The following is a 21383-nucleotide window of genomic DNA, read 5'->3' as shown; positions in this document are numbered from 1 at the left end:
TCTCATCAACTCTCAACTAGCCCCCAAGTTGACATAACCAATGAACATTGTTTACCGCCTTGTAGACATTTCTAACTTGTGTGTGTTAGTCTTTTCACACTCAAAATGTCCAAAGCTGAATTCCTTGTCTTCTCCCAACCGAAGTGTGCCTGTTCACATTTTCTCCTTCCTGGATAAGGCCCTACTTCCTCTCCAGTTCCTTAAAGCAGAAATCTAGGCTTATTCTTATGCTGCTTCCATTACCATGAACTCCCCTTTCTGAATAGGATGGGAAGCCTGATCACTGATTCCTTCTGAACTTGGATTAAAATTTCCCTTTCTCCTCTTCATGGGTTGACCTACAACAATCCTTGTTACTCTTTTCCACCACTTCAATGGCTATTTTCTGAGCCACACACCTTATGTTCATCCATTTACTTTATGAGTGAATGGTTGAAACCTACATCTGTTTATTTTACTCGCACTCCTAATCTGTTTCTGACTCCTATCACTAGTAAGATAAAGAGCAAATAGTATATTTTCTATTATCATCTTCTTCATACACACACACACAGACACACACTCGCACACACATTCACCTGCTACATTCCAACCACACCAAACTCACTGCAATTTCTACGGAAGATGCTGTGCTATTCTTCCTTCTGCATAGAAGGCACCACCCTACATGAGCATTTCTATTAATTTTTTCCTGTTCTTTAACATGGCTGTCACTCATGTCCCTCACCAAAGAATTCCTTGAGTCCCTCAGGGAAAGTTGATCCCTCCTTACTTTCTTCCCCAAATGTTACCATTTCTGTCCAAGCACCTATGAGACTTAAAGGTACTCATATTCTAAATGCATCTGCTTCTTTCTACTATAGTTTAAGCCCCTAAAGACACTTTGCCATATCCATATCTGTGTCGCCATGATAAAGGAAATGCTTAAAATATACAGGGTGTTTAAATTTCTTTTTTAAAAAAATCATGTTGATTTATTGTTTTAATTTCAGATGCAATACTTTTCTTAGTATTCACATACCATGCAGAGTTCAACATGTTTTTAAAGTATTTAGAAAAATATTGCTTTACTGATTATATAAATGAGAAATATGAAGCTCATTGGAGAAAAGTAAATTTTTCAAGACTACACAACTTGCAGTAAATTACAGAACATATTTGAAAAGCATATACTTTCAACTATTGTGAAGAACAATATATATTAGGGTAAAATGTAAGAGTGGACATTCAAGAAGTTAAAAAGAATTCCCCCTCCCCCGATGGTCATGACTTACACTGCATGTGCCTATAAAACATATATCTTGCTTAGGCATTAGTAACAGTTGATGAAATCTTTTCTTTCTTAGGGAAAATATCACCACAAGCCCTCAAATAAAAGCACTGGATGTTCTTCCAATTCTTTTTTATTTTGTTTTATCTTAGTTACTGAATTTGTTCCAAAAATTATTGTCACTGAAATATGGCTTAGAAACGATGCCATGATTCTTAAGTTAATTCATTAAAATTATCAAAAATTTGCAGTTCTGCACAAAAACCTAGAGTTGATAACTTGCCCACAGAAAAATTAAATTCATTTCTAGTAAATAGTTCTGTAAAAAATTTTTTAGAGATAAGGTATATTAATTATATGTTTCTTCATTTTAATATTTTTACTTGACAGACACTTTTTGTCTGGTAATTCTATTGTTCTTTTAAGCTTTTAAAATTTTAGAACTGAAATACTGTTAAAATTTGTCAAAACTAAAATCTACATTTTAAAAATGGCCACATTTCACTGTTTCCCCTTTATGATAGGGGCATTCTCATCTGATAATGTGACAACTTTTCTCCATCAGATAACTGCTTGACATTTTTTGTATGTGTGACACTGAGTTGAATTTCTTCCTCAGTGATGACGGGATATACCAGACCCTCCCATAGCTCCTTCTCACATAAACACACACGCATTCTTCCCCATCTACCCCTGACACACACAATACACATCTGTCTTCCAAGTTTTGGATTTTTCCATAGCACTTATTACCACTTGGGATGCTACCATTTGCTTATTTATCTTATGTCCCATTACACTATTTTCCTCATAAATCTTACCACTAACAGAAAAGTATTATTTACTTATTATTCGTTCTGGCTCTCCCTCTCTCTCAAAAAAAAATGGACTTAATTTAACTCATGAACCAAGATATCCTCAATTCCTACTGTGACAAAATAAAATCTACTCAAATATTTGATTCAATTTATGCAGAATTAAATTGAATAAATCAATTAAAGAAGTAGGTACAGACATCATCTATGGATGATTTAATATGAGACTTGAGTAGTGGTAGAGTTTTAGACTAATTTATTAGCTAATAGGAAAGTCTAGCAAGGAGTAAATGAATTGACTACTGTATTGTTAAAAAAATTAAGTTTGAGGAACTTGATTTTCCTTTAAAATGATGCTTGATCTGAAAGTCTTATCTTTATAGTTCAGCCTCGTATCATAAACCTCCCTTACAAGAGCTTGTTCCTAGTGTCTTTTTATCTTTGTTCGGCCTGGTATAAATCTGCTTTCTTGTTGCTTGTCTTGAAAAGCATCTTCTCTTTCAGATACATTTACAGCCTTCAGTTATTTGGGTTCATTGACAATTTTCCTTTCCATTCACTGTTAAGACCTATGATATGACTGAGAGAGTAGAGTCATTTCTAAAGGATACATTTTGTTAAGAGTGAGGACTCTACTGTGATGGTGAAAATGGTACATGTTCATCATAAAAAAATGAACCAGTAGAGAAGAGCAGAAAGTAAAGAGCGATGAAAGCACAAGCAGTTGTGGGTCAGAGCATAGTATATGTGAGTCTTCTGTTCAGGGTCTTCCAGGCTGAAATCAAGGTGTAGGCCGCTGCTGCGACTGATCTGAGGCACAGAGTTTTTTCCCAAGATTACTTGTTTTGGCAGAACTCATTTCTTTATGGCTTTATGACTGTGGGCCCTACTTTTTTGCTGGCTGTTGGTCAAGATCTGGTCTCAGTTCCCAGAGGCACCCCAGGCACTTGTCAGGTGGGCTCCTATATCACAAATTTACTTCTTCAAGGCCAAGAGATCATCTGTAGTACCTCCTTCTACTAAGGCTCACATGATTACATCAGACCCTTCAAGCAAAATCTCCCTTGTGGTTAACTGAATGTTAAGTGATTAAAGACCCTGATTATATTTCAATCATTTATTTTTCCATAAAACTTAACAAATTCAAGGGGTGATATCCCATTCAGTTCAGAGGCCCGTCACACACTCAAGGGCAGCAAATTTTACAAGAGATTATAGAAGAGATTATCTTGTCCTTGGGGGTGAGAATTTTGGGGACACCTTGGGAATTCTGTCTACCAAAGCTACTTTTCAAATTCCTCAAAATATAACTCTAGCTCTCCATTTTCACTCAACATTATCTGGAAACATGATGAGGCCTGGAAGAGCACAGGGAATTATTCTTTTGTATTTTATGCCAAAAATTGCTCATCCCTCTTTGAAATGAGAACATATTTTTGTACTTTAATATTTTATGTAGTTTTTCATGACCTGGACCTCAGCAAAGTAAAAGCAGAGAAAGTGGCTAAAAACAAAGAATCAGAAAGATTATATCTTGCCCAATTTTTTCCTTTTATATTCTAATGAACAATTAAATATATCCTACTCCATTTCTTTTTTAAATTTATTCATTTATTTGGTTGTTCCAGGTCTTAGTTGTGGCTCGCCAGCTCCTTAGTTGCAGCAGGTGGACTCCTTAGCTGCAGCATGCGAACTCTTAGTGGCAGCATGCATGTGGTCTAGTTCCCTGACCAGGGATTGAACCTGGACCCCCTGCATTGGGAGCACGGAGTCTTAATCACTGTGCCACCAGGGAAGTCCCTCCATTTCTTCACAGTTTAGGTTTCTTACTGTACAACTCCCTACGATATAATTGTTTCCTGAAAATCCTGGTTTCACTAACCTTCCTTTATCGAAACATCCTGAGGACAAAGGAACTACTCAACTAAATTCTATTTAATCAATCATTTTCTTACTTTTCTAGAAAGGTTCATAAAACTGAATGCACCCCAAGCAGTACCACAAAATTTTCTATTTATTGTGCGAGAGCTAAATTATTTCCACTTCATAATAATGGATTTCTGTTATGGAATATGATTCATTTCCTAACAATAATAAAAAATCCTGTTTTTTCTATACTTGTTTCAGATAAGAGGATTTTTGTTGATTACAAAGTTAGATGAATTTCATTCCTCGCTGCCATCCCACCCCACCTCCTCCACAAAGAGTGGTGGGTAGTCTGTCAGATGAGTCGGATAAAGTCAATTAGAGAGAGATTGGTATTGATTTTTGTTTTTGCTCTTTCTGAGCTATCCGGTTTTATACAATGGCATTGCCTAAGGGCCAGGGTCACGAAGAGGTAAGGCCCTCTAGGATATTATTGTGACATTTCTCCTACAATTTTCTTCAGTTGTTTGATCACTGCAGGAGATAAGTTTTCAGTCATAAAAGAATATCTGTATGTACAGATAGTTTCTTTCATCTCACTCTTTATCACCCTGCCCACTAAATATTTGTCTGCTGTGACAGGTCAGGAGTTCTTAAAAGGCATAGATTATGTCTAATCTCCTAAAACAAAATATAGAAAAGGTTTTGGAATTCTCCCTTCATTCCTGGGTTTGAAATGGACTCCAAAGTGGGAAGTCAAGTCCATCAGAGAGCAGTGACATGTTAATTAACTAGGTAAATAAAATTGAGATCTTGTCTAGAAAGAATTTGCCTAATCCTACAGACAATCAGAAGCATTCCGATGTCTAGGAGAAGTATAGAGGGAAAGGATGAACAATTGGTACTAATTTCTACATTTTAAGAGAAGTTAATTCTGGGCCAAAGAAGGGGTAAGTATCAGTCAAGGCAGCTCAAATAGCCTTCTAGGCAAAAGGACCTGAGATGATAGAATCAAAATCGTCTTACACTAGAAGTTAGGGGTAACTATGATAAAAAATTGTATTGTTTAACATTCATCGAGATGGCATTTAGAGTTTACAAAACACGAAGTATATTTCTATATGTTCTTTAACTTAAACTAGCTTGTACAGCTTATAAATTATACATCACTCAAGTATCTCTTATGGCACCTGATTTCTCTTGAATACATCAAATGATGGGGGACTTACTACTTATTCAAACAACTCAGTCATTAAACAAGATGGCAAACCTTATTTATCTTTGCCTCATTCTGTCCTCCTGGAATGTATCCCAGGTCTTACCACCATGTAGGCAATCAATACTTTTTAAAATTAATTTAGTTTTGAATGGTTTCATTTGAGATTTCTTCTTCTTTTAGCTTAAAGTTGCCATGTTTAATAATTTATTGTTAATTTCCCATTGAGAGACTTATAGAATAACCCTAACTGATATTCAATATTTGTAAAGGTTTATCCTTTTTTGTCTCTGTCTTCTTCATTCCAGGATTAACATTCCAAGTAATGGTAACAGTTTTGCATTTTTGGTTTGAATAATATTTTGTTACCCTATTTTGTCAATTGGTTGGCTTTTCTTGAGCCTGATCCTTTAACAAAACACTGTAGTCAAACTGTGGGCTGATCAAAACAGTAGCATTATCATCTCTTTTTCCAGATATTATGTTTCTGTCTGTTTAATCAACAGTCCCAATATCAACCATGACGTATTAGTCAATAACTTTACTTATATTGCTTTAAGACAAATGAAAAATCTTAGCAAAAAGACAGAAATTGAAGAAAATCAGTATTCTATGTAAACAGGTATGAGCTGAATAAATAAAAATATAAAAACTAAAAGAAAGCATTGAGTCCAAGGCAAAGAAATACATGAATAAAAATTGGACGAATTAAACAAAATAAGGGGAACGATTACAGGGAAGATAAAGATAGATCCTCCTGAGTGAAAATTACTGTGAAAGAAACTTAATGTCAAGTCCAAGAAGTGTTACTGTTTGCTATAAAAAACTTATAGATTTGTGAGTTTTTAAGGATTTCACAGTGATTTTCTTTCTTTTCTTTTCCCTTCTTCACTGGAAAAGCATAAAACAGCAATCTTGTCCTTAAAAGAGAGAAATATACCCACTTTATTTCCCTCAGGTGTACTGAGGCAAAATAGAGATATGTTGACACAGCAATTAGCACATCATGGGAGTCATACCAGAGGGAATTAATTTAGAAAACAGAAACTTCTAAAGGTCCCAGAAAATCACTATGTTAATTAACTATGTTAATGTTAATTTCATGTCTTAGTTTGTCATACGTGATTAGAAGTCACAGCCAGTGACCTTAAAGTTTTCATTTTAATAAAGCACTACAGCAACAACATATTTCTGTAATATAATATTTCCAGTTATTGGGAACATAAAACTAATATTCAGAAAAAGGTAAATATAAGCAGTGTAAAGTGAAAAATCAACGATCAGTGACTCCAAGGACAAATTACAACCAAATATTTTGTCTCATGTTGTTCTTTAATCCTATATGTTCAAAGCTTTAATTCTTGGTCATATATCCTGATCATGCATTACCGTGCCTACTAATTCTATGTGTAATGCTGACAACACAAAGGACCAAAACTCTGAATATAGTCCTTGGCAGCAAAAATATCTAGACATTAAAAGTATTCAATAGAAAAGGATATTATTGTCAAAATAATAAAATTTGTCCAAGAAAAAAACATAGTTTGCTACACCAAATTTTTAGCTGGAATCTAAAAGTATCATTTCAATTTTGTTGTACTTTTAATTACTGCTTAATTCCACCAGATGTCAGTACTGGATAAGAGCATCCTTAATAGGTACTTGATCTCCTGCAGTTGTAACCACTCACGTGAAAGGAATAAGCCCTATGTAGTACATATGTGCGCATGTCATTTAAATGTATGCAGCTGATGACATGTACAAGTTACCCAGACACTTCTACAACTGGTCGACTCTTAAAATGTTTAACTTGTACTTCCCTTACCCACTAATTATTAAAGGAAAATGACCATTTGATATTAACTTGCAAATTACTCTGTCCACCATCGTTGCCACATCCTATATGAATGTATCTCCTCACTTTTGATTTGTCCCCGCTACAGCCATTGGATTTTGAAACAAAGAAGGCTTATACTTTTAAAGTAGAGGCCTCCAACCTGCACCTTGACCACCGGTTTCACTCTGCGGGCCCTTTTAAGGACACTGCCACAGTGAAGATCAGCGTGCTGGATGTGGGCGAGCCGCCGGTTTTCAGCAAGCCCCTCTACACCATGGAGGTTTACGAAGACACTCCAGTTGGGACCATCATTGGCGCCGTCACTGCCCAAGACCTCGATGTCGGCAGCAGTGCCGTAAGGTAAGAAAAAGAAACGTTTTCTTTTCTGTGTCAGAAAGAGAAAGAAAATAAAACAACACTCTGACCAGGCTTGCATGAATTACTTAGAGAATACAATGCTTGAAAATCACTTTACATAGTAAGTATAAGAATAGAAGAAAAAACATAGGATTTAAACAAAAACATCTGATATCAATCCCTGCAACAGGGTTTAGTAGTGACCTGATGTTAGGCTTGTCACTCATGCTGGTCAACCTCAATTTTTTTATCCACAAAAGGGATTTAATAGTAAGCCTAAAAGGATGATTCTCATGAATAACGATATTAAGATACTTTCACAGTGCCTGAAATATCATAGATATATAATACATTTTTCAATTATTCTAAAATCTCTGTCCCTTACCCAAAGTTAGTGGTTGAAAAAGATTGTTTTACCGTTTTAAATTTGCAGCTCATTTTTTCACTGTGGCAGTTGTATATGCTGATGGAAGCATAATTAGAGTCAGTCTTAAGGTAAGAGGCATTGTGGAGTTGCTCAAAGCCCAGACTTTGCAAGGAGTTCCTTACTGGCATAAGGCTGCTTGGTAGTGAGTCAACAAAGCAATCGATGGAATAAGAAAGAGTAAGAAAATACCCACCCCCCCGCCATAAATGCCACTTGCATTGCTGAAACATGGTGGGATTCCCTTTTCCTCCCTTATAAATCGATCCTACAACGTATTTTGAGACTTGTTCTGATTCAACTTTGCTTCCTCTGTATGCTTAATCCCTTCCAGGTGCCCACGTGCCTACAAGAACGGGGTGGGGGGGGGAGGAAGAAATTAACATACGTACAAAACAGGAACAGACTCATAGACTTTGCGGTTGCCGATGGGGAGGGGGTGTAGGGGAGGGAAGGACTGGGATCTGGAATTAGCAGGTGCAAACTAAAAGGAGAGAGAGAGAGAAACGTGATTTGTTCTAAATCTTCTAACTCTAAAGGGTTGAAGCTTATAGTATGCAAAATCCAAACCAAAGAACACTTTAAGTAGGCTTTTAAAGCAAAACACCACTCTGTCGACATAGGAAAAATACATAGACATATATCTCACAAGATTTTAAGCCATGGGGTAATTAATGGTTAAAAAAAAAAAAAGCATCCTTTCAGCGGTGTTCTCAACACATTCATAGCACAGAGAAAAATTTCAGGATGTGGCTTGAGAGCATGAAAGCTCTGCTCTTTGTATTTGTCTGAATCCATCCCCCAAAGTCGCCTGAACACTTTCCTTCTTGAAGCATGTCTGTGATCAAGAAAGAACTAAAAAACCACATTTGTCTTGGGAAAGGGAAGAAAAAGAGCAATTATTGAGTGCCCCTACATGTCAGGTTGAATGCTGGCTCATTTCCTCATTGGGTTCAAGTTGTTCTACATGCTCATATTACAGCATGATTCACTGTCAGTTAAACTCCAGAGAAGTCTATTTATTACCAGTGTTCACAGGGCCATTCTCAAGAATCTGCTACGTTAGTAGTTGTTATACATTAATCTGTCATCATTCATCAATCTTGTTCCTGAATACCCTGAGTGTGCTGTTGGTCATTGTGAAAGTAGAAAATGCCTGCTGAGTGGATTCATAGGTAATTTCAAGAATGTAAACAGAATGGAAGAAATATTGAAGGCTGTAAAAAAGTAATAAAAAGGTAAATAAACATGGATTGAAATTCTCTACAGTTCAATAGATGAGAATTGTGGGACATAGTGGGACACAATATCTTAGGGAAAATGCTAAGTTGTTTAATTTACTATATGTACTATTTTTTATTTTGCTTTATTTTTATTTTATTTTATTTTTTTGACTGCATTGGGTCTTCATTGTTGCACGTGGACTTTCCCTAGTTGTGGCGAGCAGGGGCTACTCTTCGTTGCGGTGTGCGGGCTTCTCATTGCAGTGGCTTCTCTTGTTGCGAAGCCCAGGCTCTAGGCATGCGGGCTGCAGTAATTGTGGCTTGCGGGCTCTAGAGTGCAGGCTCAGTAGTTGTGGCATGGGGGCTCAGTAGTTGTGACTCGTAGATTCTAGAGCACAGGCTCAGTAGTTGCGGCTCACGGGCTTAGTTGCTCTGCTGCATGTGGGATCTTCTTGGACCAGGGCTCAAACCTGTGCCCCCTGCACTGGCAGGTGGATTCTTAACCACCAAGGAAGTCCATATGTTCAATTTTGAATACTGATAATAGCAAGATGAGGTCGAGATATGAATAAAATATTATTTTAATGAAATACTTTAAAACCAAAAAATTGGAGAGTTGAAAAGTAAAAAATACCACCCAGTAAAGGTAAGGTGAGAATTACAAACTTCTAAATATAAGAAAATGATTAGATCAAGACCCTGGTGTGAAGAATAAAAGAAGGCTACATTTTAGAGAAATTGTCCAGGTACAAGCCTATTTTCTTTATCTGTTTGTTTGTTTGTTTTTGATGTCACAGAAACTAGTGTCTGACAAGTGCTACTTTATGTGAAATGAAATAGTATCCCCAGTCTTTTTTTCTAATGGGCAGCAGCCTGACTCACTGAAGCTGCAGACAGAGATGGATTTAATTGATCCCCGTGAGGGGTTGTCAAAAGACAGAGGAGCTTTTGAATCAACCTGAAAGTTGTCTTACTTTCATTTTCTTGGAGTAAGCAATAAACTTGAATCATGTCAGTTGAGGAATGTGGGGTATGGATCATCTCTTCTTGGTCTGAAAGCATGTTCGCTCACTTAAGAATGATAGTAAAAATATGTTATAAAAAATAAGCATCAAAATGACAAGTTACTTGGCATGTGTAGGTATGCTCTGTTTGTTTTGTCTTCCTTTGCTTTACTGCATTTACTGCTCTGCATTACCCTTTTCATAGGGTTATTGTGGAAGGTATTAATTTAAGATTAGGTTATTCCACACCACTGGGTATTTTATAAATATTATTACTTCATCATCACTGAGCACAGCAAAGAGGCAGAAAGCAATGACATTAACCAGGGATTGCAAAACCTTAGAAGAAAGGTTCAGTTAGGTGTAATGCCCCCAAATATACCATATCCTGTCCCCTCTTATTGTGAGCTTAATTTCTAGTTATTGTTTCCTTTGTGTTTCTAGACTTTGCCTTTAGATGAACTGATTTCCTGTCTCTAATATTCTATATCCTTTGACACTCTTATTATATAGTTCATGGGAATGATTTCTAGTGAGTCCAATAGGAGTATAATGAGTGTACCTACCATTAGTGAGGTGGGGCAGTCTCTTAAGAAATTTAAAACAGGTGACTATTCAGTTACATTGGAAATTAATATTTGTTTTGGATATAAGTGATTTAAGTTACAGAGAGATTTCAGTGGATAATTCTGCTCAGTATGTGCTATTTTTCTTTTGTTCCAAACATTTAAAAATCTTAGTTATCCTATGAATTTCAAAATAAAATTAATCAAAGTATTTTTCTGTATAAAATGAGAAAATGGACAATTCCATTCTAAACCTACCCATGTAAGATGGGTTGGATAAGAGACTGATAAACTAAAATCTATTTTATGTATATAAACGTCCATGTGTAAATTATTATAGTAGTTAGTAGAACAATTGAATGGTTTATTTTTCAAGTTACCTCCTTTTGTTTGATGATATGTCCAACCAAAACCCATCACGTAATATCAAGTAGTGAAATTGATTAATAAATAGAAAACCATTATCAATTATCATAAGTAAAAAGTAATGCATAAAATAATTAATAACTGGTTGTTAAAACATAAATGTCTAAATGAGTCCCACTTAAAATTATCTTATATTCCATATCTGGTCTGTACTTTCCATATCTGGTCAATGCACTTTTGGAAACATTTTTGTATCACTTGAAATTGATTTTTTCATCGTGGATTAGGAGGCTATCAGAGTAGCTGATTTTCATTTGAGGGCCCTTTCCAATACACCAGAAATCTTGTTTTGTGGACAAAAACCTAAGCTCAAATACAAAACAAGCTTAGAGAATGAGAAGAAACAGAGGCCCCACTTATCAAGTGATATCCTAGAGCAACACATATAATTTACTTTAAATATTAATTAAATGAAATGGTAAAAATTAAAAACTTGAAAACTTGCTCGTTTTCTAGTTTTCTCCTATTTAACAAGATTTTTGTAGGAATTAAATGAGGTATCGGTATAAAATGTTTTATTTTTAAAATTTTTTATAGATTGTATATTTTTTAGATAAGATTAGGTTCACAGCAAAATTGAGAGAAGATACAGAGATTTCTCATATGCCTGTTGCCACCACACATACATAGCCTCCCCCTTTAGCAGCATCCCCCATTGGAGGGATACATTTATTGCAGTGATGAACCTACATTCACATCATAATCATTCAAAGTGTATAGTTAACTTTAGGATTCACTCCTGGTGTTGTACAGTCTGTGAATATATTTATTATGACACGTATCCATCATTGTAATATCATACAGAGTATTTTCACTTCCTTAAAAATCCTCTGAGCTCTGTTTATCCCTCCCCACACCAATTCCTGACCTTTTCACTGTCTCCATAGTTTAGCCTTTCCACAATGTCATATAGTTGGAGTCATACAGTATGTAGCCTTTTCAGATTGGCATCTTTCTCTTACTATTTACATAAAGCTTTCTCCATATCTTGTCATAGTTTGATAGCTCATTTCTTTTTAGTGCTAAAATGTATTCTGTTGTCAGCATGTACCACAGTTTATTTATCCACTCACCTACTGAACATCTTGAGTGTTCTTTAAGTCCTAGGAATCACTAATAAAGCTGCAGAAATATCCATCTACAGGTTTTTAACCTGGACATAAATTGTCAGCTCCTGTGTGTCAATACCAAGGAGTGCAATTACTGGATCAGATGGCAAGAGTATGTTGAGATTTGTAAAAGACCACCAAACTATCTTCCAAGGTGGCTGTGTCATTTTGCACTCCCACCATCAATGAATGAGAGCACCTGTTGCTTCACATCCTTGACAGCATTTGGTGTTGCTGGTGTTCTGGATTTTGGTCTTTCTATTAAGTGTGTAGTGGTACCTTATCGTTGTTTCAATTTGCATTTCCCGGATAACATATGATGTGGAGCATCTTTTCATGTGCTTATTTGCCATTTGTATCAATATATCCTCTTTGGTAAGAAGTTTTTAAGGTCTTCCACCCATTTTTAATTGGGTTGTTTGTTTTCATATTGCTCAGTTTTAAGAATGATATTTTTTTCCAGTGCATACAAATAAGCAACAAAAGGTTTGCCTTTCTTTCATATTCTCAACTACACATACAATCTCATTGTAAAAGAGAGATTATGATGGATGCATTACTTGTTAAGAGCATGTGTGAAGCTTATACATACTCAATTGTCTCACTGAGTCTAACTTGCGCTGAGTTTCTGGACAGTGGTTACCTGTGGATGACAAGGAGAGATTACAGATATGCAAACCTGAAATATTATAAAACTCAGGACTAGAATTAAGAAATATGAAAATGAGGGTCATCAAAACTCCACTTTTCTCTTTACCTTTGTTCACAGAATTAAATTCCATCCAATTAAAACAACATCTTACCCTCTATTTCATGGCCTTCATCCTAGACTTCTGCCATTTTAGGTGGCAAAACCACATGCATCCTCATTACTATTCTAACTCACTTCTCTTTCTTCTTATCAGTGTTGTCTTTTACACATCTTTCATATTCACTAAAGACACTATATAACTCTATCATGGTATTTGTCATTTTTAGCTTATTGCATAAATATATATTTACTTTTTTAACCACCATCTTCAAAACCAGAAAATGAAAGGGTGTTGGAGAGTTAAGAATATTTCCTTGTTCTTTAAAATACTATATGCAAAATTAATTTAATTTTAAAATTTTCTTGATGTATTTATCCTAACGTTTAAAGCAACTGGTTAATGAAATGTAGAATGTTTATGTATGTTTATGTGTGCATTTATAATTTTTAATTGATTATAAGCAGATCTAGATCTAGACCTAGATATATAAATATAATAGGTCTTTTTATTTTGTAAGGGTCTGTAGACCAGGGTGTTTGGATATAATCTTTATAAGTCTTAATTTCTGCTATTTTATCACAATGTAGTCAGGGATATACTTTTCTTTTTCTTTTTTTTTTTTTTTTTTTTGTTGGTAAAATGGCCTTTTGGTTCCTTAGCTTCTATAAATAGAATTAATGGAAGCTAAATGCTACCAGTGCATTTGCAAGTAGACATTATACAAAATTCAACTTCAAAAAATAATTCTCTCTCTCTCTCTCGAGTCCTAAATACTAAGTGTAGCACAGTTGTGAAAAAGTCAAATAGGGCAAACTTCCCACATGTTATCATGTTTAGCTACTACTGCAATGTCTAAATTCCACACTCCTTTTTATTTTTTTCCTGTAGTTTCTTTGAAATATTTTATAATATAAGTTTCTATCTGCTTTTTCTTTCCATGTCTACCATTTGTACACAATATCTCTATTCTTTTTATTTTACATTCTTTGCATTTTTTATCTACTTATGTTCTCTATACATTTTCAAATGATCTAAAAATTTACAATATTTCTTTCAGTGGTATTTAATCCTAGCAGTTGTTAAATGCCAGTGGTTATCCCCACTTAGAATTAATTAAGTAATTCATGAAAGATAGTTTCTGACAAAGAGATGAACACGTTTTTTGTAAGGTGAGCTTTAAAAATGCTTTCTTATGTAGAGTCCAGTTACTTGTTTGGTATAACTCTAATTACTCGTTCAAATTTTAGTTTCTATTATTTAACAGAGAGCAAAATAATTTATTCTTATGGCTTGTTCTCTTTTTTTTTTTTTTTTTTTTTTTGTGGTACGCGGGCCTCTCACTGTTGTGGCCTCTCCCGTTGCGGAGCACAGGCTCCGGACGCGCAGGCTCAGCGGCCATGGCTCACGGGCCCAGCCGCTCTGCGGCATGTGGGATCCTCCCAGACCAGGGCACGAACCTGTGTCCCCTGCATCGGCAGGCGGACTCTCAACCACTGTGCCACCAGGGAATCCCCTTACGGCTTGTTCTCTTAAAAAAAATACTGAAAGTTCTGATAGCAATTGGGAAAAAACATTTTACCCATAAGGTTATATATGTATTAAGATAAAATTGTTAATCCTTTTTGAGTACTGCTTACCTTATCTCTTTCAGTTAGCATTCACATTGTGAATATTTGCAAGAGACACATCTGGTAAAGGACTTTTCTCCAAAATATACATTCTTAAAAGTCTAAGATGAAGGAGATGAAATAGAGGATGAGAAACTATTTTAATTGGAGGGAGTAGAATTGTGGCACAAAGGTAAAGAAAAAAGTTGAGATTTGGTAAACCTCATTTTCAGATTTTTTTTAATGCTAGTTCTGAGCTGTTTAATATCAATGACTTGATTTGCATATCTGTAATCTCTCCTTAATCTTCCTGCTTAACCATTGCCCAGAAACTCAGCAGAAGCCACTTCCAGTGAAACAATTGACGATATGTAAGCTTCCTACAGGTGCTTATCAAATTATTCATCCATCAGAATCTCCTTCTTGCAATGGGATTGTATTTGCAGTTGAACAATATTAAAGAAAGGAAGTACTTTTACTAGTATACTCTGCTTATTTTGTTTGCACTGGAGAAAAGAGCATTCCCTGTACATTTATACCAACTGAATGTTTAAGAGTAACTCATTTGAGAAGTTGTTGATGGAGAATTTAACTTAATTGTGGAGAATGAGAAATTCCTTTGTGAATAAACTAATTTTGTTTTCCCCTTCGAATGATGTATTCATTGATGATCAACATAAGAGGAGCTATTGCAAGGAACATGTACCAAGATGAACAAGTTTACTCTTGTTTGCTTCAGTGGCAATTAACTAACAACATATAGTGACATTGTAATAACTTATTTGTATGTGTCTTTGGGCTGAGCCCTTTGGTCACAGTTCTTTAAACATCACAGCTATTATTTTACAGTGGTATAAACTGAGGCCCAGGAAGACCCAAAAATGTCTTCAGTAAAGATGGAAAAATAATTTGAACATAAGCAGCCAGATTCTAAAGGTCAAAATACTAATTGCTCTACTGCTAAAGGTTAATCTAAATATATATCTGGGTTTTTGAGTTGCTTTGTAATTCTAGGATTGTTGAAAATACAAATAAATTTCATAGTTTTTAGTAGCTTTTAAAACAAAATAGAAATTCAAAACAAGTCAGTAAAAAATGTACAATATTTGATTCTTTAAGATATGATAACTATGGGCCTTATTATGTACCTGCAAGAATTCTATACACTTACATAGGTTTCCCTGGTTTAAACCTTACAATAACTTTAAATCTGAAAAATGTTTAATTCAACTATGAGAAAATTGACATTGTTCAGGCTGGAAATATAGAAACAAAATGTACTGTTCTTTTGTTGACATTTTTTGTACATACGGAAAAAAATCTTATTACTTATTACCTTTCATTTTTCTAGACAACTACAAAGTCCTTATAAGATTTAGACATAACTAAGAATTTATTGACAAAATCCAGTGGATTTGTGATACAGATCTACAGCTCTAATTTTTTTGAGGATTGGATCTTGGTAGCCAATGATGAATTTGCTTTTATTTTAAGATATTTTATAGTATTCTAATGATACAGTGGCTGCGTGTCCAGATATTAGGATGGTGAACTATTTTTGAGGCTATCTTGTTATGCTTCACATAGCTCTTAAGAATGAAGGAATGTCCAAGTCTGTGATCTTTATTACTGACTTAAATGTTTTGGGTTTACATTTTACCTGCTAGAGGTTAAGTTTCTTTGCTTTCTCTCAAAGTGCTGAGTGCTCTATGTAAGTGCAAATTTCATAGCTGTTTCTCTTCTCTCTATAATTTATATACATGCTCTTAGAGAATAGCCCTTTTCTCACAGTTGTTTGAAATTTTAAAATTATTTTGATTTTTTAAAGATTAGTTACTTTAAATATATAATAAATAGATATAAATCCTTCTCCATGGAAAATATTGTAAGAATCAGGATCCAGTTTATAAGCTGCCCCATATTATTTAATAAGAGAATGTGAGTAATTTTCAGAGAAAAATGAGCTAAAGAGTAGATAATCACAGGAGAAAATGAAAAATCAGTTACCAGAAAAAGAAAAACCAAAACAAAACAGTAAATAAAAGTTTTCTTTCAAATATGGTGTCCATATTTGGGTATCAAATGGTAAATGACTCTAGTTAAAATGGCATCTTTCTTCAGAGACATTTGGCCGCGGCCTCCAGTGACAGTAAATAAATCCAACTTGATTAGGAACGACAGGCATTTGATTCAGTTCAAGGGAACAGTTGTCATAAAGCTATATAAAAAGACTTCAGAATAAATATGTCTAAATACTCAAAATATATAAAACAAATATTTCCATGTGTGAGTGTGATCAGGTCATTATTAAGAGGAAAAGTTAGATGTCCTTATAAAATAATTAAATGCATACAGGCAAGTACAAGATATTATGGATAGAACAATAAATTCAATCGTACTCTAAAGAAACTTTCTGTATAATCATGAAAACAAAATACAATTATTTTGCTCTTCTCATTTGAGAAAGACTGTTAATACAAATTGAAATAAATAAATAAGATGAAAGAAGTAAGAATATAGAAGTTTGTAATAAGGAGGCAATAAATGCTTCCTACAAGAATTTGGCAAGGCTTCATGGGAAGACCTTGAGCAAAGGCATAATCACATTCTTTACTTATTTACCCAGGTATTATTGTCCATATTTTTAATAATGAGAAAACTGCCATGACATGCTTGCTATCTAAGCTCTTAAGTGCAGAACCCATTATATATATATATATATATATGTATATATATATATATATATTTAACATCGTTATTAGAATATAATTGCTTTACAATGGTGTGTCATTTTCTGCTTTATAACAAAATGAATCAGTTATACATATACATATGTCCCCATATCTCTTCCCTCTTGCATCTCCCTCCCTCCCACCCTCCCTATCCCACCCCTCTAGGTGTTCACAAAGCACCGAGCTGATCTCCCTGTGCAGAGCCCATATTTAATCAATATTTACCTAAACTTTATTTTCTTTCCATTAGAGGAAGCTGCTTTGAGGTCTCTGAAAAATAAACCAAAGGCCAGGTGTAAAGCTTTGGGAGCAGATGAGGGTTAACATCTAGAAACGTAAGATCATACACAGTCAGCAGACCACATATGACTATTAAAAAATAACTAAAAAAAGACTCCCAGAATGAGGAAAGCATAAGCAACTTTGAGGAAAAGTATAGCAATTATGATTTTAATAATATGTAGAATATAGTGTATTTCTTTTTCTTTAGAGAGCTATTTTATTCGTATCACATGCTTCCAAATAGAATTTAAGGACAGAATAATTCTGCCTTTATTAATTTAATAATTTGATCTAGTGTTTAACTTCTCATCAAACATTTAAACCAAACGACAGAGCTATCTAAGCTAAGATGTAATCTGTGATGAGGAAAATAAGAATGAGGAGGAGGGTTAGGAAAAAACAAAACTAAAAGGAACTAGTAGGAAATTAGCAACTACTATTTAAGGAAGTTTGAGAGAAACATATTAGGATTCCTCAGAAAACAATTTAATTGCGATGTTGATGAAGCAATTACAATCTAAGTGTTGTATGTGGCTTAAATTCTTAGTAAAGTGTTTATAGAAATAAATTGAACTGAATTTACTTTCATTTAGTTATCTGCCACCAGACCAAAAAAAAAATTAAAAAACAAACACTAGCAAAGAGTGAAGAGTAAAGAGATTTTGATCTATTATTAGTGCCTGGACAAAATATTGCCTACCTTGACCTGAGTCATTACTCTTAACATTATTATTGCTTAAAAAATGAGATGTAATACTTTTATTTTTTTATTTTTTATTTTTTTGTAATATTTTTAAAGTACTCTGTATCATCAAGTACTATTTTACAAAATGTGTTTGAGAATTGGGACAGGGTCAAAGTTAGCTTTTCCATTAACTGTGAGAAAGCTATTAGGCAAATTAAAAGAAACAATTTTAAGGGGAGTGTTTACCTAATGAAGAGAACAAAACTTTAAGGCATTTCTGAAAACTCATTTTCAGAAAAATAATAAAATTGTTCTCTGTCGAGTGGTCTGCACAAGATTAAGTTAATGCATTAATTTTTGATTTCCATTGAATTGTTAAAACAAGTTTCTTATCAACAGTCACTGTGCATACTTTTTATGAACTATAGATTTGTATCATATATCTATCCTAAGCATCTTTTTTTTAATTTGAATTTCATCTACTCACCAAGTAAGTATAACATGACTCAAACACAGTATGTACCTAAAAGTTATACTCATTTAAACTGGGGAGTTGGGCCAAATTAGACAGTTTATATTATATTGTGGTTTTTGCTGAAACCCGGCCTCTGCACACCAGCACCAAATTGAATCTCCAAGACAGATTTTTGGGTGAAATAGAAAAGAATAGCTTTATTGCAGGGAGCCAAGCAAGGCGTACAGGGCAACGAGTGCTTAAAAGACCCAAACTCCCGGAAGGCTTTCAGGGAAAGGTTTTTAAAGACAGGGTGAGGGAATGGGGTTGCAGGGTGTGTGATTAGCTCTTGGACGTTTTTCTGATTGGTTGGTAGTGAGGTAATTGCGAGTCAGCATCATCAACCCTCTGGTTCCAACCAGTCTGGGGTCTACGTGCTTGTGGGCAGCATGCAGTTCCTTTCTTCTACCTGCTGGGGGTTTCAGTATCTGCAAAACAGCTTAAAGGACATGGCTCAGAAGATCCTTGACTTTGTTTAATGGCCAAAGTATTATCATTATTTTGTCTTGCTTGACTGTTTTCCTTTCTTTCTGTATTTTCTCACTTCTCTAATTAAATTTATTCTTTGAGTAAAGTGTTTCTACAGACAAAAGGCAGCTGGAGGACATGGGTGGGAGTCTTATCTTGGGAAATCCTCATAGGGTTGTGCTTGGTTATGTGATTAGTTGCAATTAAGATATCAGTCTACCCTTAGATTGAATGTGGACTGTAGCAAACCCAAAGTAAACCAGTGATGGCTAACTCTGGGACGGTGATTCTCCTGAAACTGATCTAGACACTTTATAACTGGGTCATGTCTTCTCTGAAAATATCCAGGATATGTAGGAGTGTTTTCATTGTCAGTGCATTGATGGCCACATCCTATCTATGTCTCCTAATTGCTACAGTGGGCAAAATACCACAGTAGAATATGGCTATTGTCTAATGTTTATCATTCAGTCAGGCACAGGGATCAGCCAGTTACACAAAGGTAGGACCTTAGGAAAATGCCAGGACCTAGTGTTAAAAACCTAACCGGCTATGGGAAGATGCTGAAGACGTTTTTACTGAGTAGAAAATGTTCAGCTAAGAAGGCAGTAAGCTTTCCAAGAGGATAACATCCAGAGGAAGGGGTATCAAACATCACAAGGTGATGGAGATAAAAACTAGACGCCAGAAAATAGTGAATGAGAACCAAAGCAGCATTGTAAGAAATAAGGCCTGGCTATTGTGCCCATGGTTTGTACTTCAGGTGTTTGGGGTTGGGGGGCTTCGTAGTTCAGGTGTTTTAAATTTGAAGGCTACATATGTCACAACTTTGTTCTAGAACAAAGCACACATTTGTGTGATAGGAAGAGTTTTTTTTTAATTGAAAAATAATACAAAATAATCAATAATGTGGAAAGAGAGAGGGAGGAAAGGATATATACACACACATACATACATGTACACACCCCACATGAATGATTCCATACCTAGGTACATATATCTTATCTCATTTTGTCTATACCACACTTACTTTTATATTGCTAGGTAGGTATTATTTTCCCAAATTTTACAGAAGACAAGGAGAACAGACATTAGGGAGCGAGATTCCTAACCTAACTGCACAAGGTAAGTGAAGGAACCGGTATATCACCCTAGTTCTTTCTCCAGAAAGTTCATGTTCTTAATTCTATATCTATTTCTTTGCCTCTCAGGGGTGGTTGATTTATGGAATGCAAACTCTATGTCAGTGTTAGACTGAAATGACTAAATAAATGAAATTTGCTTACTCACCTTCTAAGATATTGGATTTTGGTTGATAGATAGAAAGATAAAACAGAGATAGGCACATTATTTTATGTATGCAATAAGTAAGTTCTTGAATTTTTAAACACATTACCAGATAGACCTAAATTTAAAATGAACTGTGGGTGTGTAATGATTCATTGTGCATAGATTCTGTTTGACTCAGCTTTCTAAACTGTAAAATATGCTGTAAGAATTAACTAGAAGTAAGGTGATCTATTGTCACAGTTTTTACTGGGACCAAGGAGTTTTTTTGGATCTCAGGATATTCAGCACTAGTACTGAGAAAGTCCTCTGCAAACCAGAAAGCTTTTGTTGTCCTAAATAAGACATTCCTAAAACCCTAAATAGGGTTGAAGTAGAAATATTTAACTATTATATAGGTAATAAGAATAGGATCTGTGCATTGATTCAATGTAGTGTTTAAGTTCCAGATGCTATAACGTGCAAATAACGTCCCAGGTCCTTGGCAACACATAGATGAATAAAGTAACCTCAAGTAATTTAAAGGGCCTTGAGTAAGAAAGACAATCACAGGCACAAAATGTACATAATCTGTCTTATGTTTGCCAAAATCTGCAAAACAATTGAGTGCTATGAGCATCAGAAAAGGACCTATTCATTGCAGAGATTTGCAACAATGCAAATACGTGCAGAAGAGCTTTAAATAATATCATGCAGTTTAATTGAAGTAAATGAGAAAAGAAGAAAGGAATTCCAAAAACTGGTGGAGTTTCTACTTAAGGAATGGCAGCATGAGGAGCTCTGCAGACATGCTCCCAGTTAAACAGCATAAATGGTGAAAATTATTTTTTAAAAATTACAATCATATATGGTTTCTGGAAAATTTCCTAAGAGCATATAGCAAATGAAGAAACATTTATTCAAGAAGATCTATTAAAACACGATAAGAACATCAAGAGACTGT

The 21383-nt window shown here is 34.8% G+C and overlaps 1 protein-coding gene across 2 annotated transcripts in view; it reads left to right on the top strand.

Moving 5' to 3' along the window:
• CDH12 (cadherin 12) overlaps window positions 1–21383 on the top strand; it is a 279426-nt gene that overhangs the window by 227058 nt on the left and 30985 nt on the right. For both annotated transcript variants that reach the window (XM_079918024.1, XM_079918023.1), the window contains one exon: window positions 7111–7364. In XM_079918024.1, the coding sequence (XP_079774150.1) occupies window positions 7111–7364 (254 nt within the window). The remainder of the gene's footprint in view (window positions 1–7110; window positions 7365–21383) is intronic.

Source organism: Stenella coeruleoalba (assembly GCF_951394435.1).
Source record: "Stenella coeruleoalba genome assembly, chromosome: 3".
Classification (NCBI taxonomy): Eukaryota; Metazoa; Chordata; class Mammalia; order Artiodactyla; family Delphinidae; genus Stenella; species Stenella coeruleoalba.
This window is presented reverse-complemented; position numbering and strand designations above follow the sequence as displayed.